Source organism: Cyanistes caeruleus, chromosome Z, assembly GCF_971803275.1.
Source record: "Cyanistes caeruleus chromosome Z, bCyaCae1.hap1.1, whole genome shotgun sequence".
NCBI lineage: Eukaryota > Metazoa > Chordata > Aves > Passeriformes > Paridae > Cyanistes > Cyanistes caeruleus.
In genome coordinates this window covers 30,999,969-31,024,219 of record NC_141732.1, presented here as the reverse complement: position 1 = coordinate 31,024,219, position 24,251 = coordinate 30,999,969, and the positions used below count along the sequence as shown (strand labels likewise).

Below are 24,251 nucleotides of genomic sequence, written 5' to 3'. Positions count from 1 at the left end.
TGCTGCCGCTGAAGCGCCGGGACCGTCTGTCCGCACGTCCATTTGTCGTTTCTCCCTTTGTCCGATCTCCGTTCGACTCCGCTTGCCCCACGGCCGAGCCCCGTGCGCCCCGAGCCAGCACTGGCCACTTCACTCCCAGGCCAAACCGGGCTCGGCCACAGTCACAGAGCAGCTCTTTCTTCCTCCTGTGCCGATGCCAAAACCACTGTCTCGTTTAGCTTCTGCTTCACTACAGTATAACTTTTATCTCTGGCAACCTGCAACTTTCCCCTGCTGCTCACCTCCCCCGGGCCTCATCCCTCCCACTCGCCCCGCATGCCATCTCTTCCTCACACACAAGCAAAGCGTTATCCAGACTTTCCCCGGAAGCATTAGGAAGTGTTGAATGAGGAGCCTGCCAGCGTCAGGCAGAGCCAGCCCACACGTGTGGGAAGGCAAAGCCGTGCATGAGGAGGGAGAAATGCAGCCTCTGCGGGACAGCGCTGCTCTCCCGACCGCTCGGGGTGGGAAGGTGCGGTGGCTCCCCAGGCTGTGCTCTTGGCACCAGGCCTGTTGGTGTTCTTGTCCGGCTCCAGGTGAAAACCGCAGGCTGCAGATAGGATTAAAAGAAAAGAATTCAACTGCTACTCTTGCTGCAGTTTGGACACAAATCCAACACAGCAGCTCAGCTCTCTCCCACGTCCCTCCTCCTTTGCCAGTCCAGCACTTTCACACTGGAGCAAAGGGCCTCTCTGCAAAGAAACTTCTGGCTGGTTCATTTCTCCCGCTGTTTATTGACACAGGAAGAAAACCAAAAGAGGCTGGATCCCGAGTCTCTTTAAACATGCTAACTTTGCCATATTAATCCAAGACAACAAGTTTTGACCTCTGCACAGTGTCACACAAATCACCATGGTTGCTGCTGTGTATGGTCACTGCTGAGGGTAAAATACAATCAGAGCCTATTCCCTGCCTCTAGAACTCACACTCGAGCACAGCTCTGTACTCTAAGGTCTTACATTTGCAGATTTCTTGTCTTTCCAGTATTGCTTTCAAAGAAAAACAAGGGAAGGCCAGCTGTGTGTAGCTAATGATGGAGTGTCTAAATCTTGGGAAGTCATAGGTCTTAGAAGTAAGATGAATTTGGAATTAATGTGATGTAGAACTTGTGCAACACAGAAAAGGGGATCACATACATGTGAATGTCTTGGATTGTTTCTTTCCCTTTTCATAGCACTGCGATAAATCGTTCTGTTTTCCAAGAATCTTTTCCACAGTCAGGCTTGCTCTTCTCAAGCTCTTTTCTTTACTGGACAGCTAGGTTGAGCTTCTGTCCCAAAATGTGCTGCCAATTGCAGCTTCTCTTGGCTTTCAACACAGTGTGTGCAGCAAGAACATACAATGCAGCAGTCCAGGAGAAATGGTTTGAGAATTTTACAAACTTGTCCTTTATTTTCCTTGTAGCCTAGAGAGTTGTGCCCTTGTTTTCATTTCAGATTTCAGGCTAGGTTTTCATTTAGACTATTGTGCCCAAAGGAAAATGGAGATAGCACCAGGAATTGTTAGGGAACGCAGCCCTGGGTGAACTCAGAGATAGGAGCTCCAGAGCCTGCAGCCACAAAGGGAATCTTGGGCAATAATCATTCCAACACCTCAATGTACATCTTGAAAGTGATCTAGAAGGTAAAGATGGTCTGACAGAGGTAGTTTGTTTCTGTGTTGCGTTTAGATGATTCTAGATGATTTTGTGCTTTGGTGCAGATCAAGTACAATCAGTTCATTTGAAGCACCAGAAGAAACATGACTTAACAGAGTAGACAACTGAAAGAATTTAAAGAGGAGCAATGCAGGGAATGACTTGGTTATCTTGGTCTGGAAGAAGGGGTGTCAGTTTAGAAGACAGGCTTCTACTAGGGAGGGCAGGAGCCTGCCTTGGAATGAAAAGGTCAGAGGTTTGAATGAAAACACCAGAGGCCTATGTCCAAAAGGGAGACAGAGGAGTCCTTTTACTTTATTTGAATAAAGGGAGAGGCCACAAGGCATTGCCCTGGGGTCTCTCCATCCAATTCTTGGAGGATGCAGCCTCCTTTTTATCCTAAATTCACAGCCACATGTCCCTCTCTCTTTCCCCACTGGCTGAGCTACTTGAGTGCTACAGACTTCCCGGAATGCCTAAGATTCCCCTGTAATGTACAACCCTTCCTCTTAACTTTTAATTCTCATGGAATTTATAGTGTTCCCCCACTGTCTCTTTCATCTTTCAATATCCAGTTTCATTTACCAACAAACCTACAGTTTGTTTGTAAAGGCAAATATCTTTTTCCATTCATCAACCAGTGGACTCCATCCCATTGCTTCTTTTATCTCTCAGTGCTAGTTTCATCTATCAGCACACCCACAGCTGGTTTGGAAAGACAAACCCAGCATTCCTCTCAGAAATGTAGACACCCTCCCTCCAAATTTCTATACTTTTGGAATCCAAGCGCTCTCAGGCAGAGGTCTGGCGATAGGTGTAACAGTTCTTTACTAGTACATAGAACAAGGCAAACAAACAAACAATAACTACGGCATTAACAACAAATCAGAACCAGGGACCCCGTGACAGCTTTCTCGGCTGAGACGGGAAGGGATGGAGGAGAGGCTTTGCTTCACAAACCCCCTCGGGCGGGCAGTGCCGGTGCTCCTGCAGGGCTCTGAGCAACACTCAGCTGGAACGGCCGGGATGAGCGGAGATCCCGGGCCGGTGGCTGAGGGCTATCAGCAGCTCTGCAGCGGTGGCTGGCACTGCCACACGTCCCGGCAGGACAGGGGTGCGAGGCCACCAACGAAGAGGGAAGAAGCAGCAGCAGCTCTGTCTGGGTGATGGCAAATTCCCTTCTCTAAACCGCAACATCTCCGAGAGAGAGAGAGTGTCCTGCTCTCCAGCCCAGGAAGCCAGCCAGCCCCCAGCTGTCCCCAGCCTCTTTTTTTCTTGCCCCCTTCCCCCCTGGACACAGCCAAACTCTTTGTGTTTCTCAGGCACCCAACAACTAGGAGCCATCAGGTTTTCCCCACAGCTAATGAGCAAAATATTCCATAGGTGAGAAGGAAAAAAAGGAAGGACACCCAACCCCCAAGCAAAGGGTAACTTTTCTAAGACTTTCTAATACATTCCCAATGATTTTAACCTTCTGAACAAGTTCCTTTGCATCACAGGTTCACCAAGAAGTGAGATCCCTGAGCTTCTGTAACATAACATAGCCTCGTCTTCTGCAGTGACATGACAATCTGGGTGAAAGAGGAGTGAGGTGCCTGATCACTCTCTGCATGTGAAAGTTCAGATCGCAATTCCCAGGTGTCAGTGGCTGGGCTGAGGAGCCAGGTCATGGCAGGACTCCAGGCCTCAGCATCTTCAGCCACAAAGTGCAAGTGTTGCCTGATCAGAAATCTGCACTGCACCACAGTTTTGCACTGGAGCAACCAAAGCTGTTGGCAGGGCTGTTTCTCCTAGCAGAGCTGGGCAGTGCTTTTGAGCCAGTAACCACAACCGGTGGGAGAACAAAGGGGCCTTTTCTGCCTCTCATGGACGCGCTAGGGCCACCTTCAGGGCAGAGCCTGGGCCCCCCCAAAGCAAAGCAGAGGGAAACGGTTGAAGAAGGCTTCCTTTCAAGCCTTGCTGGCTCTGGGCAGAGAAGGGACGCAAGTGACAGCACGAGCAGCAGGGCCCGATGCCGCTCGGTGCCTGCGGGGAGGGGCGGAGCAGCCGCCAGGGGGCGCCCGGGGCGGGGCGGGGCCCCTCTGTGAGGGGGGAGAGCCTCGGGCAGCTGCGGAGCAGCGCCAAGCCACAGACGGGCCCGGCCGTCCGTCTGTCCGGCCGTCCGCCCGCCCGCAACAGCGGCAGAGCTACGCACAGCGCCAGGGCAACGCCCAGCTTCAGCGCAGCCTGACGAGCAAGGGAATCTTCCCGTGGAGGGCAGGCTGCAGGGCGCCTGATTGCCAGGCCTGCGCTGAGCCGGCACGGCCTGAGCCGGCTCGGCACAAAGCCTCCTCCAGCACCACTGCAGGCTCCTCTGCAGGCTCCCTGCAATGCCTTCGCTGACAGGGTCCAATCAGCCAGGCTGGACAGCTGCTGTCCAAACTGAAAAAAGACAAGACCCAAACCAGAAGGGAAGTATTGCTGCTTCCCAGGCTGAGCTCCTCACAGGCGGAGGAAGGATTCCTCTGCTTCCCAGAAAGATGCAGAAACGGGACATCAGGCCACTAGGTGCCCCTTACTTTGTGGCCAGCACCTTGCCATTGCAGGCCAAGGTAGCTCACAAGCATATTTACTTCTTTACATCCACAGTCTTCAGCTTGTTGGGATTTTCCCCCCGAGAGCAGCCTGGGAATGCTGCTTGCTGTCACAGGGCTTCTTCCTTGCAGCAAACTCCAAAGACTCACTTGGCTACCTCCTTTCCAAATCATGGCCCGGGTCAATTGTCCAAATGATGAGCAGTGGAAGCTGTTCCTCAGCAAATGCCAGTCCAGCTAAGAAACGCTGATTCCAGTGGGATTTAGGAGGAAGCGGTGTTCTCCAGAGCACTGAAGTTCAGTGTTTCAGCACCAGGACAAGAGCGGGCAGCTTGGCAGGCCTCCAGCATCTCAAGCACTCAGCTGCTTTGCAAATTCCTCTGCTTCCAGAAGCCATGGGCTGAACTCCTGCTCTTGACCTGCAAGCCTTCCCCTGTTACCCGTGGCACTGGCGCCTCTTTGCTCCTTCGTGTGGCACGTTACAAGGAGGTCCAGAATGAAATGGCGGAGAATTCCACAGAACATGCACTTTGTATTGTTTCCCTGCTTGGTGCTTGCAGCTGTCCCCAGCAGACATGGAGTCTGCAGTTCTGTGAGCTATGCGGTCCAGCGAAGAAAAGACCAAGTCAGCTCAGGAAAGCCAGGATCAATCTATGCAGCTTCTGCAGACCAGAAATTGGAGTGCAGCAAATGACCGAAAAATGCAGTATACTATGCAGCACATATCCACCATGGGCAGCGTTGTAAACAAGGTCGATCACTTGTCCTTTCAAAAGTAAACTCGTTTATTTAAAAAACCCCAAGAACGGCCGAAGGCGAGGCCCTGGGATAAGCCCAGCAGCCTGCACCACCAAACTGGCTAACAAGCAACCTGGTACAGCCTGCATACCACCGCGGCTGTGTGCTCCTCAGGACTCGAGTTCCCTCGGAAGACCCTGGTGCTGGGCACCCCGGGGGTTTGAAAGTCTCTCACAGTGTGGGATTGGTGCGTTTTTCAATCCGCACTGTGATTGGTCTAAATATGGTCCGTTGATTGGTTGTTAAGATCGTGCAACCTCCACCAATCATTTTTGAAACTCGACACTCCATTGGTCCGTTCCTTCCGCCAATGAGGATCTAGAATGTTCCATTCTGTTCTGCCTTCATTACCCTCATCGCCCACTCCAGCGTTCAAAAGCGGCCAGCACATGTTTCTGTACAGCCGTACAATCACACACAACAAGCAAACATCATTAGAACTTTTACTTTCTTAACCAACCAGAGAATTGCGTGATTTATAACAGGCAGGAGAGAGATTTCCAAGCCACATCCATGGAGGAATCTGACCTCGCAGGTTTCCCACAAGCCAAAGGCAGTGGCTTTTTGCAAAGCTCCGTGCTGGACAGAGCTCTTTGTCAAGTGAAGGGCTGACCTGGGAGCCGGTGGGAGTGGAAATGCACCCGTGGGTGCACCCACACTGTGAGGGCTGCTCCAAGGGCATCCCCTGCCACGCACAGGACATGGGCACTGCCATACTGTCCCTGCCATACTGACAACACAAATGCTGCTCCAGTGTCATGCAAACACCTCTGGCTAGTTTGTTACTTGGCACTGTTTCCCCACTATGGTATCCTTGTTCCTTCAGCGAGCCTACAGTGTGCTGGTCGATGTTAGCCATGCAGTAAATGGGCAGGCATGACAAGCATTTCAATTAAGGGGACTCTCCGGGATATTACCAAAGCGTGATTGCACCCATAGAAATGAAGCAAGTGTTACTTGTTTTAGTCAGAAGCACTGGTGGCCAAAGGAGAGGGTGCATGTGCTTGGGGCCTGTTTAGTGTTACTCTTGGATCCTTTGAGCTATGGGTTCTGGACTGCAAGGAGGGTTTGTGCTGCTTTGGGACAGATGAGAACTTTCTGGGCTTTCTTTTGCATTAGCTGCAGAGAAGGTTCTGTTACTATGCATAAATTCACAGACCCACCTAGAGCGGCTGCTATTGTGATGTCAGCGGAGGGCTGCCACGTCACAGCGTGGTCAGGGGGAGGTTGCCCTGGTGCACGCACAGCATCAGCGTCCAGAGCGGCTCTTGGCGTGCTCGTTGCAGGAGGACCCTGTGTTGAGGAGTTCTCAGGCAACACTCGGTGCCCTGGAAAGGGAATCTTTTTCTTTTGCCTGCCGTTGTACGAGTCTGTGGACTCGTGTAGGCATCCTTTTGTTTTCCCCTACGGTTGTAGGGTTTGCAGACACGTACAGGTGTCTTTGCTTTTTCTTTTTTCGTTCTACGAACTGCAGCTTGTGCAGGTGTCTTTTGGTTTTTCTTTTCTTATACAGTCAGAGGATTGCTGCGTGTGCCTTTTTTTTTCTCATTTCCTTGCACAATCTGTGCAAGTGGGATTTTTTTCATTTCTGTTTTCCGGCCTGCGGACTCGAGCAGCCCTGCTGAAACAATGGAACAATTCCGCAGTGCTGTCAGCAGGGCTTTTGCGTCAGTGTCATCCTGCAAAATGTTCAAAGGCCTGAGACGTAAGTAGAGGCTTTTTCCTTGGGGCAGCACATTGGAACAAAAGTGCCGTAAAGATGCCGTAAGTTTGGTAAAGCTCTTGCCAACAGCTTCAGCTAGAAAGGGGATGTCTCTTGGCCAGAAGGGTGTGGACAACTTCCAAAACGCAGACTGGGAGAGCTTTGTAGGCATGATTCTAAAAACTGTGCGGTTCTCTCCAGAGCTGAGGGAAAGCAGCTTTTCTCTGCCTTCTGTCCTTAAAGAATGTGCCTGTCTAACTTGAGCCTCTCTGTGTGCTACAGTAGCGATTGGCTTTGCGCTGAAGGGGAAAGTGCCGAGCAGTTTGTGTGTGCTCCTGAAGCCCAGAGCTGGGCCTGTACTCTTTCCAAATGGAAAGCTCTAAGAGGGCTTTAGGGAAGTTTTCTGGGCAATGGTTTACAGCAATTGCATGCAACTGCACAAAGTTTAAAAAAATAAAAGTCCAGGGAGGACAGGAGGAAAAGGCTGCTTTAGCTGTAGGGTGAACAGCGGGCTACAATGTAGACACGGACTGCTAAGGAACCATTTGCATTTTGCAGCCAAGTTTCTAGTTCCTTAGTGGCAAAGCCAACTCAGGTAGGCACAGCCTAGGGTAGTGCCCTGTAGCCTTGCTTGCTGTGCTAAAGAAGGGCTGCTTTAGGGAGGGAGGTTGTGAAAAGAAAATGCTTTCTGCTTGGGGGACCTTTCCCTGTGGGGTAGCCCAGCACAGACAGTTTTCCACCAGCACCTGGTTCATTTTCCCTTGTCTCCGGCAGGTTGTCTCAAACGTGGAAGGAATCAAGTCCGTGGTTTGGTGAGTGAGAAGGACACCCTTGACATTCCTGGTTTCCAAGAATTGTGGAGCAAGCTGTGGGCTTGGCCTGGTGCACTCGAGTGCCAGCCTGGCAGGCCAAAAGAAAGTCCACATCAGCGTTTGAATGAGCACTACCAAGAGGATTCCATCAGTTTCCTCCTTTTCCATTGAAGGAGTTTTTATTCATGAAAGTCAGCTTTTCAGACAGGAGGCTGCACGCCAATTGTAGCCAGGCTAAAATATCTCCCTTATATCAGAAGCATATGCAGTCCTGGCCAAACATTAGTCTCATCAGCCCACTTGAAATGAGTTCTAGTGGCTGAGGATGCCACTTCTATCCAAATTCATGACATCTCCCTAGGACAGCTGGGGATGGAGCTCAGGAGAAACAAGGCTCTCAATGACAGCTCACTGCCTGTCCCTCACACCCCTGTCTGTCTGCAGAGCAGCACACCAGCAGCAGAACCTCCTGTGGCTCGCCCTGTGCCTCCAGAGGCTGAAGGGGAGGCAAAGGATAACAATCCCGCCCGTGTTGTCAGTCCAGGGCCTGAGCATCCTGAACCAGTAAGTGCTAGCTTTGGTTGCTCCAGTGCAAAGCTTTGGTGCAGTGCAGGGCTGCAAGTTCCTGATCAGGCAGCGCTGGCCCTTTGTGGCTGAAGATGCTGAGGCCTGGAGTCCTGCCACGACCTGGCTCTTCAGCCCAGCCACTGACACCTGGGAATTGGCATCTGAACTTTCACATGCCGACATCGTTCTGACTGTGAACTTCCCTTGGTGTCAGATGAGCGGTAGCATGCTGTCCTTGAGTGCTACTGGTGGCAAAGTGAGCCCCTTTGTGCCCAGTGTGTGTGCAGGCTCCCTGCTGTCAGCAGAGAGCGCGGTCCCAAGGCACAGCTCACAGCCTTGTGGGGTACACAGGACCTACTGTGTCCTGCAGGGACCTGCCCCTCTGCACGCACTGTCGAAGTAGCTACAGTCACCGCTTTGACTACACCCTGTACTTTGACATGACCCAAGTTTGCTGAGAAGAATCCTGAGCAGCTCTGCATGGCAGAGACAAGCCCCGTCTCTGAAAGGCTGCAACACAGTTCCTGTTGGCTGCTCCCTAATGCTTGAGATCCTGAGGGGAAGCCAGTTGATCAGAACGGAGCAGGGAACTGTTCCTTGCACCTATTCAGACACTTCCATAGCAACTCAAGGGTTATGTACTTACTCCCATCAACAGCCCCACACAACAGCTTTTGCCTTCAGGTGAGCTGCATCTGCGCTTGCTGCTTCTCCCAGCTCTCAGGAGACAACTTGCCTGCTCCTTATTGCTTTCTTGTTTGTGCTTTTGCCCTGCCCATCCCTTGCAGGCCCCAAGACCAGAGCTTCCTGCCAGTCAGGACTCCTTGGGCCGGGCAGGAAAGGCAGAGCGGCAGCAGAGGATGGATAGAGCGCCAAGAGCCCTGGAGTTCAGGTGTGTGCTAAGCTTTCTTGCTTTCTCCGAGCAGGGCTGGGCCTTGCTGGCCTTTAGGAAGCCCAGGGTCAAAGAATGAATTTGGCTTTCTCGCTGTTGAACTTGCCCAGCATAGTCAGGGAAAGGCAGCCCGTGGGCAGGTCTGGCTGCCGACCGACCTACAGCATAGCTGCCTCCTGGCACTCCCTCCTCCTACCTTGACAAAAAGCATTCCAAACTGGACCAGAGCAGAAGCAAGGGAGCCTCAGGCTGGGCCTAGGGACAAGCATTGAACCGTAAAGCCTATCATGTAGCAGAAGAAGCGCCTCAGAGAGCTTGTGCACATTCCACCTCTGGAAATTTGGAAGCCCAGCTGCTGGATAGAGCCTTGAGCAGCCTGTCCACATGCCATAGCTGACCCCAGGTGCTTGGAGCTGCAGACTGGGCTGCAAGCTTCCTGGAGTCCCTGCAAGCCGTAAGCATCTCGGGATCCTTTGGTTCTTGGCTTGGAACTTCATACCCAACTCCTCCCCAGGCTATAGCTTGCAGGCTCTTTCCTTCTTGCACTAGTGAAAGCAAGAGTAATTGTGGCAGTACTCATCTGCATTTCCCAAGCCTGTCTTAGGCAAAGAAGAACTTTTGCAAGTCTGGCATCCACTGGACCAGATAGAGAGGAGCGTAAGACCTAGCGGGCAGGAAGCTGTGAAGCTGATGGAAGCGGAGCTTTCTGGAAATGTTTTGTAGTTTCTGGAAGCTTCTTTGCTTCCTCACTGGTGACTCTTTCACCGGCAGGAATGACAAAGAGTGATGCTTGGTCTAGTGGGGTCATTCCAGCATTGTCCAGAGGTGGACCTAGAGGGCTGTAGGAAGTCCCTGAGACTGCCTTCCTTGGGACATGGTGTGGATTTGTGGTTTTGCAAGGAGACTGTTGCTATTAAAGGCTTGTTGGTCTGTCCCCCTGTCATAGATGGAAGGAGTTGGCTGCATTTGAGGGAAAGCGCCACTCCTCACCAGACAGGGCGTTTGAAGCGGCACCTGAGACAGCAGAGGAATCACAGCCTCAGAGATCTCTGCTGAAGGAGGAAGTTCCTCTGGCAGTGACAAAGGTAGCACTCACCTTGTTGCTAGGCAGCACCTGTGGGAGAGGGAGCTGCCCTTAGCAAGTCTTCCCCGAATGCTGCTTCTGGCAGCAAGCTAAGACTGAGACTGTGTTGTTGTTCGTCCTGAAAAATGGTGCCCCTCTGCTTCCAGGTTTGCCGCTCGCAGCGGCCAGCACACAGGACTCTGGAGAAGCTGCTCCAGGAGTTCTCTCGCCAAGGGCACACGCTGTCCCAGGTGTGCAAAGAGAAGGCAGTGCTGGCGGAAGAGAATGCTGCCCTGCAAGCCCGACTGGCAGCCACAGAGCGGGACCTACGAGGCCTTTTGGAGCAGCTGGCAGAGGCCAGGTAAAGGCAGGGATGAGACCCAGCGTGGGCCATTGTTGAAGGTCTGGAATGCCCAAGGTGCTGAGCGTTATGTTAGGATTTATTGGCTCCTGCGTGCTCTCCAGATGGTTCTCGGACAGAGAAGCAAAGAGACATGAGAAAAAAGAAAAGCATACTGTGGCCTGAATGTTCTTTCTCTGCCAGCTCAAGCTCTCACAGCTCTTTTTGAACACCCGCTTGGGACCCTTTGCACATTCCTGTGACAAGTGCAAAGCAAGCCAACTTGGTACTGCATTTAGTACCAGGGAAACAGTGCAGATGTCTGCTGGAACCGGACGTTTCCCTCTGCTTTTGGTTTCTCCGTCAGTGCATCTGAACATCACTATTTCCTTGCCCAGCAGTTTGACATGACATTTTCAGAATTCAAGGCTCCTACGTGTGAATGTTGTGAGTAGGGATGCGGCACTTGGGGTGATGCTGGACATTCATGCTGAAAATCTTGAGGTCCTTCTGAGATAACTCTTGTGAGGAGGTATGGTGCAGGACCTAGAGTTGCTTACAAGCAGCAGCAGCAGCAGCAGCAGCAGCAGCAGAAGGGAAAGAAAGGTCTTTATGTGCCTTCTTGACAGTCCCTGAGGATTCTTGCTGAGCACTGATTCTTGCTCACTTGTCCATTCAGCTCTGGAACCTGTCAAGGTTACTCTGGCTGGTCTCTCTTCTTTTTAAAGAGTGCCAAAACATTTTGGGCAGTGCAGACTTTTTTAGCCAAAACTAAAGGTGGCAGTTGTTGTTATTCATGATATTCCAGTAATTTAAATGGCAGGATACATGCCCCTCCTGCCAGAGAGTTCATTTTCAGATGAAAGCCTAGTTCTGGTTTCTCTCTGCTCTTGGTGCTGCTAGAAGCTGCAGCTCTCATGTATGGTTCGGTGCATTCCTTTAGTGCCTTGAACTTAGAGAGGGTGTGGAAAATTAAGTATCTCTTACGTACACCGTGAATGGCATAAAGCATGGATGAAACAGCCAGGAGAGCACAGTGCTCTGTCCCCCTGCAGAGTGACTTGGAATTGCAGATGAGCTCAGGGCTGTGAGCAGAGGCTGGCCTTTTGCTTGCTGCTAGAGATTTTGTGGGCACAGCCACGCGTGTGGGATATGTGAGGGAAGAGCAATTTGAGCTTTGGCTGCTGAGATCAAGCTCAGCTGGGCTTTCTGTGCTGGGCTAGGTCGTGGGGAAAGGCTGGCCAATCTCCTGGAAGGGTCTGCTTTGCTATTTGAAGTGGTAGAAATAGTCTTGCTCTATCTGCATTTCCATGCCAGCTGTTTTCCATACTCAGGTGCAGGGATCTTAAGGCACTTACTGGAAAAACTGCCCGTGTGTGCCACGAACAATTTGTCCTCATCTTCACAACTTGTAGGACAGAGAAGGAGAGCTTGCAATGCAGCCAGTTGGAGGCTCTGCAGCAGGTGTCGGAGCTGGAGATCACCAGGAGCCGTCTGGAAGGCCAAGTAGGCACAGCCATGCAGGCCAAGGAGCTGATACTTGGTGAGAGCCTCGTGCGCTTTGTTTCTGGTGATGGCCCTGCCTAGTGCAGTTGCTCCCAAGGCAGCTCTGTCAGCAGGGCTTCCGAGGAGTGAAGGGGCTGGGGGCAGGTCCCTCCTTGCCTGAATCTGAAAGGGGTGAAGTTCAGCAGAGTCTTTGACTGTTGTTGTTTGTCGTGTTTGCAGAGGATGTCAGGGGCCTTCGTTGTGAGCTGCAAGCTGTAAGATCTTTCAGCAAGCAGCAATGTGAAGAAATGGCCCAACAGCTCCGCTTGGCAGAAGAGCAGTTCAGCAAGGCTCTGAGACTCTGGCAATCTGCTCAGGAGGAGGAGAAAAGGAAGCTCCTGCAAAAACAGGTAGGAAGCAATACACACCTGAACTTTTCAGGCAAGCTTGGTGGGCTGGCTTAGCAGAATAGCAGCCTGAGAATGGGACATGGCCGCAAGCCTCTGCTGCAGGCCTGACATTGCTGGGCCAGGCAGCAGAGGGCTTCAAGGGCTCAGACTTGAAGGGCTGTGAATGCCCAGAGGAGGGTGCTGGGGCACTGAACGCAGCCACGGTTTCAGGGAGGCCATGAGCCACGCTCCCCTGGAGGCTGGGTGGTCGCACACAAAGCACGGCAGCGAAGGGGCAGGACCTTGCTGACACCCTGGTACTGTGTAGCAGTCTGCTGACCTTGCTGCCACCTGCAGTCGCAGCAACTGCCTTCCTTGCTGTCTGTCCTTGCACGGTGGACAGAGCTCTTCCCTTTGGGCTTGAAGCATACGCAACAGGCCCCCTGTTGCTGGTATTTCAGCTGGTGGCCTGTCTTGTGACTCTGGCTTTGGGGTGCTGGCCTCCTCCTCATCCTGCAGTCCACCTGCAGCTTTTCCTTTATCAAAGGGTAGAGGACTTTGAGAAGAGAGCCTCTGAGAACAGGCAGAAATCCTGAGGAGAGAGGGGCCTGAGGAAACAGGCAGCCATCAGAGCGGGGAAGGAAGGTGGCAGCCCCTTTCCTTCCAGCTGCTGACACTCCTCCAAAGTTTCTTGTCAGGACAGAAGTGCTGGAGGGCACAGAGCCACTACTGTGCACTCAGCAGCAGGGGGCTGTGGGAGGGATGAAGCTTCCATTGTTTTCTTTGGGGAGCATGGCTGGGACTTCATCTGGAAGTGTCTATTCCTCTCATCAGGAAAGACGGCTGAAACAACAGCGTTTGAAGGTGCTGGAGCAGCGGGAACACTTCCTGGCAGAGGTACAGAGGGAGCAGGAGAAAAGGGTGCTTGAGATGAAGCAGGAGATTGCTGTAATGCAACCTGAAGAAGAAAAGATGGGAACCAGGGCTGGTCAAGATGCAAAGAGAGTGCCAAGAGAGTTTGGACGCTTCTGGGGCTCCTTATGGGCACTGCTTCTCCAGACACTGTGTGTGTGGGTGGGATTGTGTCTTAGCTGGCCCTTGGTAAACAGGAGAAGGAGAGCAAATTGCTTTTGGAAAGTGTGAGCACATGAGTCTTGGTTGCCACACAGGTGGTGGGTGGGAAGTTTAAAGGCGTCTTCTCTTTGTTTCTGTGCAGCTCCAGCGCCGGAAGGCTGCTCATTTAGACAAGGTGTGCCGCCTGCAGCGAGAGCTAAACCAAAGGCAGCGGCAGGTAGAGCAGCTGAGGCAGGAGCTGAAGGAGGAGCGAGAGAATGGGCAGGTGAGCCTGACAAGCCAGGTAGCAGAGGGAAGGGCAGTAGCAGGGGCATGAACGGTAGATATCAGGAAAGGGGAGGCAAGGACTAGTGCAAGCAGGGAGCCTGGCAGGCTCCAGGGCTGAGCACCAGGCTTAGAGCTGGGTAGAGCAGCAGAAAAAAGTGGCTGAAACGAAGAGCTTTTGAGACTGGGAAATGAGAAAGGTGAGCGAGATGGCAAGTGCTAGTAAGAATTTTCTTGACAACATATCAAGAACAAGCTGCAGGCAGAGCTGCGGGAAGCTCAGAGGAAGATGAAGGCAGTGGAAGAGAGGCACAAAGAAGAAATGGAAAGGATGCAGAAGATGCTGCAGTACAGGCTGGCAGAACAAAAGCCGGTGAGTGAAAGAGCAGTAGGCAGCACTGCAGTCATGCAACAAGAGGTCTCTCCTCTTGTCACCTCGCCCCTGCGGAGCAGCATGGCGGGATGGGGGCCATGCCTCTGGCTGCCGTGCTCTCTGGTCTCCATGGCAGCTGCTCAGAAGGACACTTCCTGGGCCACTGAATGCCTGGGCAGCAGGGCTAGTGCTTTGGCCCTCAGCAATCCTCTGAATGTATTGCTGCTGGCCCCCTAGTGCTCGCTTGGTTTTGTGAGAGGTTTCAACATGGTGACCCACACAGATTCTGAACAGCTTGTCCCTGTCCATGGTGAATGCAGTCCACAGGACAGGCTGAAATGGAAAGCTGTTCTTTCCCTTTCACTGTCTCTACTAGGGCTGGCTGTGACAGGCTGTCGTCTCTGGCTGCTTACGGGGGTTTGACTTGGGCTGGAAGAATTGACAGCTCAGCTTGCAGCCTAACCCAAGTGTTGTTCCTAAGGGCTCGCCTTTAAAGTGTGCTGTCGGGGGCATCTCTGCCACTCACCTTTCTGACACCAAGACATTTCTTGTCCCAGATGGACGTGGGCTCTGCCATTGGAGATGCATCTGCAGCAGCATCCTCCGAAGAAGCCTCCTCTCCACAGCCTGAAGAGCCGAGAGTGAGCAGTCTGCCCTGTTCAGGCCAGGAGCCAGATCAGCTGTGCCAGGACGGAGAGAACCAGGGCTTGGAGCAGCTGAGTACGTCCTTTGCATTCTTTGTCCAAATGAGCAGTGTATTGATGAGTGTGTGCCTCAGCATGTTCCTCCTCCCTCGGGTGTCAGACAGACATTTTGGACCCCCTGCAAAAGCCATAGTGGTGCTTGGAAGCAGCCAGGGAGAACTTTGGGGCACTGCTTTTGCTTTTCAGGGCAGCTGGGAGTGGGAGGGCTTTGCCTGAGCTTCCTTCCCTGGGCAGTAAAGGCTAAAGCAGGGATTGTTTCCTGAGCAGCAGAAGGCTGCCACCCAGCAAATGGCCCAGTCAAGGTGTGTGTGCTGGTCTGGCCAAGCTGATCAGAGCAGATGGCTTCCTAGATTGCCTTTAGACTCCTGCCTTGTCACCAGTCTCTGGAGACCAAATACTCCAGAGAAATGGATTGGCTGTGTGGCTGCTTTCCTACTGCTGCTGTTTTTATGACTATTAGTACTTCTACCATTCCATCTTCAGTTTGTTTGGGTAAGAATTCTACATTCTGCTTGGCCCAGCCTCCTTGGAAAGAACATCAGGTGACAGCACCAATAAGAGTGGAAGAGGTCTTTTAGTAGGCCTCAAAAGTTAAAATATTCTGTTCTTAGATAAATCCCTAGGAATCAAAAAGAAAGTGCTGTTTCCAAAGTGCAGCAAAAGAAGAAAAACAGGATTTTTTTTTACAATCCCTCTTTGATATTTTAGCTGTTTGCTTGGGACGATGTATTAGAGAGACACATCTATGTGGCGCAGTGAGATAAAACTGCCCTGCAGGCAGTTCTCAGGAGGAAGCCTGCAGCCCCTCTGCTGCATGTTCCTCTGGTACCGTGGTGCCACTTTGTCACAGCTAATGCCCAGCTGGTAAATACTCTTGGAAAGCCAAGGCCTGACCTTCATCCGTGCACAGATCATACTCTAGGAAAGCACAGCAAGGCCTTGGTGAGTCTGCAGTACAACCTAGTTGCTTCTTGCACGTTATAGCTGCCAGGGCAGGGCTGTCAGAGAATAACTGGTTGGCTACAGAACAGAGCCCAGTTTCCTCAGTGTCTGCCATCAACTGCTGGGACAAAAGGGGCATTGATCTACTCCCCCGTGGGTCTGAACTCAATGACACTCATGGTGTGTCTTGAGTGGGGTCAACAGCTTGTAACGGGGCTCGTTCTGGCTCTGGCCTCTTCTCAATGGTTGTCAGTGGCCACTTGTTGGCTCTGCCAAGCTTTATGTCATGTCTGCCCTGCCACTGACGGCTGGTGTGACTGCAGAGGCTGGAGCCTTCCTGAGCTGTGAGACTTCAGCTGCCTCCCCATTGCTGCAGCTTTGCCTGGACTCATGAAAGGATCGGCATCTCACTTGGGCAGCTGTCTGTGCCACGGCAGCGCCCGAGGAGCAGCGCTGTCCTTGTTACCCGTCTCGGCTGTGCCCATTTGGGAAGATGGGACACGTGGGCGGTCTTCAAGAGGTCGAGTCCAGTGCAAGCGACTGCTGCTCCCCAGGCTGAAGAGAAGCAGTTGTAATTCTTCAGTAAATGGAGAATGGGAAAAATTGTCTTCAGAACTTAGCCTGCTCATCCATGAAAAGGACCCTAATTCTAACAGCAATTGTTCTTGGTTGTAGAGAACATCAGCTGCTGTTCTCTACATGTGGCAAGGCATTCTTTAGGCAAACTACTGAGAGGTAGAGAAAGTCCCCTCCTCTGCTGGAATTCACTTTGCAATATTCCTTCTGCTCTGCAAAAAGCAGCTGCGGATAAAAATTCCTCCCAGATCCCAGGCTGCGTTTAATCTCTCAGGTCGGAAAGCTTTTGTTGAATCTCACAAGAGAGTCTGTATTCCCAAGGAAATGAAGGCTCGTGGTTTTTCACGTCACCTTCCCCTTTGTAAATGACAACCACTTGCCTTGGTGTCTGTTCTTTTCTGATCTCTGTCTGCTCTGAGGGTTTCTCCATGGCCTTAGTTTCCTTTCAAGGTAACCCTTCAAAGGAGCGTGGAGAATCAGACCCTGTGCAGGCCATGTGTGCTGCAGAGCTGCTTGTCTTGATACGGAGCTGCTGTTGTTGTTGTTCTTATTGATGTCATGGTTAGCCAAGCATCTATCAATTGCCCTGAGCCCCAGAGAATGGAGCTGAGCTTCAGATGTGCCGGAAGTCGGTATCTCTGTTTTGAAGTTTGCTTCTTGCATTTTGTTTCTTTCAGGGAGTGTTGTGAGTGTGGCAGATCCAAAACAGAAATACACTGGATGGAAATTTATTGGCAGTGGGTGAGTGCAGCCAATCATACTTCTGCAGAAGCATGGGCCAGCTCTTTTGCTGGTGCAATATCAAGTGGGAAGTCAGGCAAGCTGCAAGCTTCTTCACACCCCGGCTTTAGATTGTCCCGGTCTCAGTACTGATCACAGGGCATCATCAAAGGTAACTGCATGCTGACAATGTCTTGCCTGCCGCAAGAAGCAGGGCCTGGAAGCCCTCCTGTCCCTCAAGCGTGTGGCACCAGTTTGCTTCTTTTCCTAGGAGACATGGTTTTGTATGATTCCAAGTCATACGGCCACACTGATGAAGGAAGAAGAACCTGAGAGAGCAGCTTCCCACCTGAAGCTGCTGTCAGGTCACTGCTCTCAGTAGCATTTTCTTCCAATCTTTTGCTGAAAGCAATATTCCATGCTCAGGACAATAAGAAAGGCTGTGTGGTGTTGCCCGAGTTTGGCAGATGTAATCAAAAGAGAGCGGGGAGAAGGAGGCCCAACAGGACTTTGTGTTTCATTGCCTGGAAAGGAACGCCACACACACAGACCCAAGAAGGAAAAGGCCAAGAAAACCCCTGCATCCATGACCTAGTGTGTACATTTGGGATTGGCAGTAGCCCTTTTTTCTTCCTGTTGGACTGAGCTTTTCTCTAGGACACGCTGCATGGCAGAGGACTGCTGGGCTGCTGTGCTATTGGCTGAAGAGGAGACAAAGCCCCGTGTTTTAGAGACACTCCCGGCAGCAGAGAGCTCCTGCCTGGGCTGCCTTTCACTTCTCAGCACTGAACGGCTTCTCTGTTCTTGGCTCTCTTCTGTTTCTAGGGGTTTTGGAACCGTTTATAAGGCCTTTGACGCTGCCACAGGACAAGCGGTAAGTGCCAAGAGCCCTCGCAGATTTTGCTGCTCTGGAGTGCTTTTCCTTGCAATGTGATCTGATGGCAGAGCTTTGGGCTGCCTGTCTTTGCTGCAAAGGCTGTCCCACACAAGTAGCTTGCTTAGAGCCTAGAGGCAGGCTAAAAATTTCACGTTGCTGAGACTTGGCCTCGCATCCTGAATTAATGCAAGGATAGCAGTGTTGTCTTTCAGAGAAGGACACACTAGCTTGGACTTACTGGATAAATATGCCTAGATTAGCTGATGGCAACAGCTGTCATTCTGGCCCAATTCCTCTCAAGCCTGCATTCAGACATAGATAGGATTTCCCACTGTATTCCATCATGTGGTTTGGTCTGAAAATATAATGTAGTACCTAAGGAAGGAGAGACCTTGTCTAAAGCACAGCTGACTGTGTTGCACTCCTGGGACACCTGGTTCACACACACACACACACAAACCCACACACACACATGCACGTCAATGAGAAGGAGTTGATGAAGAACCTTACATAATACAACCTTGTGCTGGTCCTGTGTCGGTGACATTCCTTTATAGTGATGCTGTTTGTAGTGAACAGACATGGTGGTGCCTTGGAGAGTCCCACTGCTCTTTGGGGCTGAAAGTCCTGAATTCTCATTTCTGGCTCTCAGCAAATACAATTCCATCTTCCTGGTGCCTCCTTATCCACCTGCCGTGCTCAGGAACCACACTTGGAGGGAGGTCTACAAGGCATCCAAAAGCCCTAAACCCCGCTTATAACCTGGGCTGTGTCCACAGACTACCACAGAAAGGATTATTTGTTTTAAAACCCACAAAATAATGACAATCTAAGCCATGTTCAAGAATGTTCTCCAGAGATGCAAACTCCAAACTGAAGCTGTTAGCATGTGCTAGGATTGTAACTTGACTTTGAGTCATCATGGAGATCTTTTCTGGGCAGCATTTTCTCTGTAATCGAGGTATGTATTTACTTTGGGTCACAATCACGAATGGCAGCAGTCTCTGAAAAGCTGGTCAAAGCCCCTAGAAATGCTAATGTATTTCCAGTGGTTTCAATTTATTTGCACAGGAACAAAGTTGCTTTTGGCTTGCGAAACATGTGTAAATGATAATAGCAGTGGTGATCAACAAAGTCCATTAGTGAAGTCTGCAGGTGCAGAGAGGGTTGTTAGCACTTTGTGGTTGATAGTTTAGAGATTCCTTTTTTACCGAGGTGGCAAGGCATCCTGGCCTGTGAGCATGCAGACAAAGAAGCTCTTGTAATGTCTGTTCCTAATGGCTTTCAACGGCATTGTAGGTGGCCATAAAGAAACTTGATCTCCAGCAACAGGGCTGCGAGGAAATGGTGAAAGAAATCCTGGTCATGAGGGAAATGAAGAACCCCAATATTGTCACCTACCTCGAAAGGTAAGCAGTCCTGGTATTTTTCTAGGAATGTTGTTTTCCATGCTTGCAAGGCAAAGGTTTAAAAGCTCTTTACTCACTGGCAGAAAATGGATCTTTCCATTAACATCCATCCACTCCTGGGCAAGGCATGGCAGGAGATTGCATTTTGTCCCCATGAATGGTTCCTGGCATAAAGAGCTTGAAGATTGTCCCCAGAAACCTGGCTCTCTTACTGTGCCAGCAGCCTGTGTGTTCACTCGCTGCATGTTCTTTTGCTGGTTTGGGGCTGGATTTTTCCCAAGGCTTGGAGGAGAAGTACTGAGAAAGCATCACAGAAATTATTTCCCTTGCGCTGTTCCCACTATTATCCACTGCCTTGCAGGCCAAAAGAGTAGGCTGGGAGATACATAACTTTCCAGGTTTGAAATTACTTTTGCCCGTGGTGACTGTCCTTTATGCACATTTTTCCAAAGGGTTTCCCCATTGCTGCAAACCTGCCTGTCCTGAATAAAAGCTGTGAAAACTGTGTCTCCTTCTTGCTGGAGATAATGGTGCAATTTGTGGATGGAGATGAAGAGGTAGCTGCTGGGATGTGTCCACTTCCAGATTAATCTTTGCCATCATAAAAATGCCTTTTTTCCCTGCTTGCCACCTAAGCCATCTCCTTTGCTGCAGTTGTGCCTTTGTCATTTGGAAGGCACAGGCTGCCAGCAGTGGATAGCCTAGGTGCAGTGTGTCTTCATTGTATTCTGTCTTCATTTAGCAGTGACCTGGAAACAAAACTCTACCTTAGGCTTTTCTTCCAAAAGGCAATGGAGCTGTGCGCGTTCAGCTCTGTGCTGTTGTTTTCATCTTCCAGCTACCTTGCCAATGAGGCTGTGTGGCTGGTGTTGGAGTACATGGATGGAGGCTCCTTAGCTATGGTGATCCTCATGAAGACAATGGCTGTAGGACACATAGCAACTGTCTGTCAGGAGGTAAGGAATCCTTCTGCTTGTGCTTGGCATGCCTTGGACAGGCTCGACCTATGAAAGTGCTGCTGAGTGAGTGGGTCCACGTTCAGAGCTTTCTTTCTGCGTTGTTCTTATGCTTCAGAGAAGAAAGAGCATTTTCTTTTTGCATGTGATGAAGTCAAATCAGGCTAACTTTTGGTCTCCTGTTTCTTCTTTCTCTCCCAGTGCCTGAGAGGCCTGGCTTTCCTTCATGCCAAAAACATCATCCACAGAGACATCAAAAGTGGAAACATCCTTCTGGGCCTGGATGGCTCTGTCAAGTTGGGTGGGTATTCCTGGTCAGGCACAGCGCTCGGGGCAGCCGCTGTGGGGCTGCTTTTGAGTGGCTGCCAGGTGCCCAGCAGTGGTGCTGGTGAGAGTGCACAGAGCTCTCCTGCACGCTCGGGGCGCTGCTGCAAGGTGCTGAGAGGTCTAGAGAGCAGCAAGGCGTCAGGAGGAACTTTGGTTAGCGTGTGTCCTTTCCAGAGGGAGGGAGGGAGGTTCAACGTAAACCTTCAGGTGAAGGAGGAAAAGCCGCGGTGTGAATGGTGGTGGGTTTGTTAAGCGGAGAATTCCCAATTTGCTTGGCTGCAGCCCTGAGGAAAGAGAGCACAGCTGATTTTCCAGCTCAATACAGCACTGCATCCTGAGACTTGGAGTGAGGAACCCTTTGCCTTGGTTTCTTACTTGAAACAGTGTTTGTTTGCTTTTCTCCTCAGCTGATTTTGGGTCTTGTGCTCTGCTCACCCCTGAGCAGAGTAAACGGAGGTCGATGGTCGGGACCACTTGCTGGATGGCACCCGAAGTTGTGAGGAGAGACCCATACGGCCCCAAAGTGGACATCTGGTCCCTTGGCATTGTGGGAATAGAAATGGCCAAAGGAGAGGCTCCGTATATTTGGGAAATCAGTTCCAAGGTAAGCTGCAAATACGCTCAGAAGCCAGTGGCCTTCAGGTCTGTCTCCATTAGACAAAATCCCATACCCACAGCTTCAAAGGGCTCCAAGAGGGCTCACTTGTAAAAGTGTCCTTGGGACCCACATAAACTTTCAAGGTGCCACCTCCTGGATATTGGAATAGCTGGGGCTGCACTGGAGGAGCCCTTTCTTCTTTTGGGAGACAAGGCTCATCTCAAAGCCTCTGCTGGGCAAGAAATTGCCACTGCAGACTGCAGCTTAAAATATGGGGACTAGGCGGGCACTTAAGGATAGGAAAAAATTAGGTAGAGTCTCATGTTTCCCTTTTCCTCAGGCTAACTATCTGATCAGCACCCAAGGTATACCAGATCTGAAAGAGCTCAGCCTACACCCGGGCTTGTGTGAATTCCTGGGCTGCTGCCTGCAGATGGATGTGGACAGGCGAGGCTCTGCCAAGGAACTTCTGAAGGTACAATGCAGAGCAGCTGCAGGCCAAACAGCTGTTCCCTGGCAAACAGGGTTTGCTCCTTGGCCCAACTCTGTAAGGCATCAGATGGGTTGTCCCCCCCATAGTAATCTCCGCTCCGGTTGCTTTTCAAATGAAAACCAAGCAGGATGCAAGACTGGTTGAGCTTGGAAGGAACCACTGAAGTTAATCTAGTCCAAACCCCCTGCTACTGGCAAGGACATCTTCAAGTAGATCAGGTTGCTCAGAGCCCCAGCCAAGCTGACCTTGAATGAGTCCAGGGCTGGGGCACCTGCCAGCTCTCTGGGCAACCTGTGCCAGCGTTTCAGCACTCTCCTGCTAAAGAGTTTCTTCCTTAGAGCCAATCTGAATGGACTCTCTTTTAGTTTCAAACCTTTTCTCCCTTGTCTCTTGCAATTGGCCCTACTAATTAGATGTGTCCCCATCTTTCTCCAAAGCCCTTTCAATTACTGAACTTGTCTCCTCGGGGCTTGTCCTTCTTCAGGCCAAAGAAGCCCAGTTCTCACAGGTGTTCCTCAGAGGAGAGCTCCCAGCTTCTGGTCATTTCTGAGGCCCTCTTTTGCTCTCGGGTGCTGTTTTCAGGTTTACCTGCTAGCGAAGGAACTGAAGTATCGCAATGCTGGGGATAGAGGCCCACAGTGGGGTTTGGAAAACACAACGAAAGCAGTCCCTGCCAAGCGGTTCTAGGTTGATCTTTGGGAAGGCAGGGGCTGTGGGAGGCTGACTGTGAGCCTCAGAGGGGACCCAGCTTGTCCCTCCTGCCCCACTCTTAGAGGTTGCTGCCAGGCAAACAAGGACAGCTGAGCAGCATTTGTGCCAGCCCCATGTGCTACCTGGCTCGGTCAAGTCAGTGAGAAGCGCTGCGGCTTTGCTGCCAGCTTTTGTGTTAGACAGGGAGCTGGTGACCAGGCCACTTCCTTGGCTGTCCCTGCTGTGGTGGAAGATGCCAGCCAGCACAGGAGGGGCAGGGCATGCTAAGGAACACACTTCTCTCCTTGCAAGCCAAGAAGAGAACTGAGTCTATTTGCACTTTGCTGCTTGTGTCTGTGCATTTCTGGGCACTAGAGGAAACCAGCTTGAGCCTGTTAGGAGCTCAGTTTGGAAAAGAATGGTTTCTTTTGCCTTTGTCTCTTGTAATTTGGTTTCTTTTGTTTCTCTTTCTTTCTTGGGCAGCATCCATTCCTCAAATTAGCCAAGCCTCTCTTCAGCCTCTTCTGACAGCCCGATTGCTGCCATCCCTGCAGCAAAGTAATGCAGGAAACAGAGGAGATGGCAAGGACCACTTCAGCACTTGGAGAACAGAGCCTCTGAGAACAGGCAGACACCCTGAGGAGCGAGGGGCCAGGAAACAACAGGCGGCCATCAGAACAGGAGAGGAAGGTGGCATCTCCTTTTTTCCCATCTGCTAATCCCCCTCCTAAACTTCTGGTTAGGACAGCATTGCTGGAAGGCACAAAGTCATTCCTAATGTGCACTTTGCAGATGGGGGGTTGTGTGAGGCATGCGGCTTGCACTGTTTTTTAGGGGAGCTTGGCTGGGACTTCATCTGGAAGTGTTTTCCTCCCTTCAGCAGGCAAACAAGATGAAACGACAGCGTTTGCAGGCACAGCAGCTGCTGGAGCAACGGGAACACTTCCTGGCAGAGGTGCAGAGGGAGCAGGAGAAAAAGCGGCTTGAGATGAAGCAGGAAGTTGCCATCATTCAAGCTACCAAGAAGAGGTATGAAGCAGAGCCAATCAAGAGGCAAAGGGTGTGGGCAGAGAGTTTGCATGTTGTTTTGGACTCCTCTGGGCTCCTAATGGGCACAGCTTCTCTGGACACTGACTGTCTGGGAGGGGTTTGTCTCTTGGCTGGCCCTTGTGACCCAGCAAATGGCCCAGTCAACGTGTGTGTGCTGGTCTGGCCAAGCTGATCAGAGCAGATGGCTTCCTAGATTGCCTTTAGACTCCTGCCTTGTCACCAGTCCCTGGAGACCAAATGCTCCAGAGAAATGGATTGGCTGTGTGGCTGCTTTCCTACTGCTGCTGTTTTTATGACTTTTAGTTAGTACTTCTGCTATTCCTTCTACAGATCACAAGGGCCCCCGCCACATAAATCTCCACTCCAGGTGCTTTGCAAATGAAAATGAAGGAAACTTGCAGGGAAGCAATCGAGGAAGCAGAGAAGATGACCAGGTGCACTTCAGGATTACTTTCTCCAATGCCAGCTCACAGCCAGAATAAAAACATCTTTAAAACCCTCAAGCCAGTTGGAAGATTCCTTTCCTTGTCTCCCTGGGAATATGGCTCCACATTTACTTTGGAATTGCCCATTCTTTCTGAAATGTCCCTCCTGTGGCTATTCTGGTGCGCTTTGCAACTAGGAACAGACTCCTTTCTTTAGCAACTCCAGTCTACGCTGCCTTTGGAATATGGCCCGTTGGCCACTTTTTGCCCAGCCGTGGAACTTCTGCATGAAGAAGAAAGTGCAATTGCATTTCCAGACAAAGGCAAGGAAGAGCAGGGCAGCCAAAACATCCCCAACGTCCCCCCTTTTTGTTGCTGAATCCATAAGTAGCATCAGTCATCCTGTCTCCAGGGCCCTTGGAGACAAGGGTGACAAACCCGTCCCTTTGACCTTCCAGCTGATTCCACAGGCCTAGC

General features: G+C 51.2%; 1 protein-coding gene across 2 annotated transcripts; it reads left to right on the top strand.

The window, feature by feature from the left end:
* Nucleotides 1–5,392: 5,392 nt before the first annotated feature.
* On the top strand, nt 5,393–23,852 carry LOC111945985 (uncharacterized). Of its 2 annotated transcripts, none has more exons than XM_086867346.1 (22): nt 5,393–6,751; nt 7,523–7,560; nt 8,005–8,124; nt 8,916–9,019; nt 9,966–10,104; nt 10,250–10,443; nt 11,838–11,965; nt 12,148–12,317; nt 13,131–13,193; nt 13,513–13,635; nt 13,885–14,007; nt 14,565–14,727; nt 16,907–16,970; nt 17,775–17,823; nt 19,126–19,235; nt 20,074–20,191; nt 20,393–20,492; nt 20,926–21,122; nt 21,457–21,591; nt 22,783–22,989; nt 23,183–23,328; nt 23,680–23,852. In XM_086867346.1, exons 1-20 carry the CDS (start codon nt 6,676–6,678, stop codon nt 22,825–22,827), a joined length of 2,259 nt encoding a protein of 752 aa, XP_086723472.1. In that variant the 5' UTR covers nt 5,393–6,675; the 3' UTR covers nt 22,828–22,989; nt 23,183–23,328; nt 23,680–23,852. The 2 variants fall into 2 exon arrangements, with proteins under 2 accessions (XP_086723472.1, XP_086723471.1); XM_086867345.1 differs by having other exon boundaries at nt 23,180–23,328.
* Nucleotides 23,853–24,251: the final 399 nt, after the last annotated feature.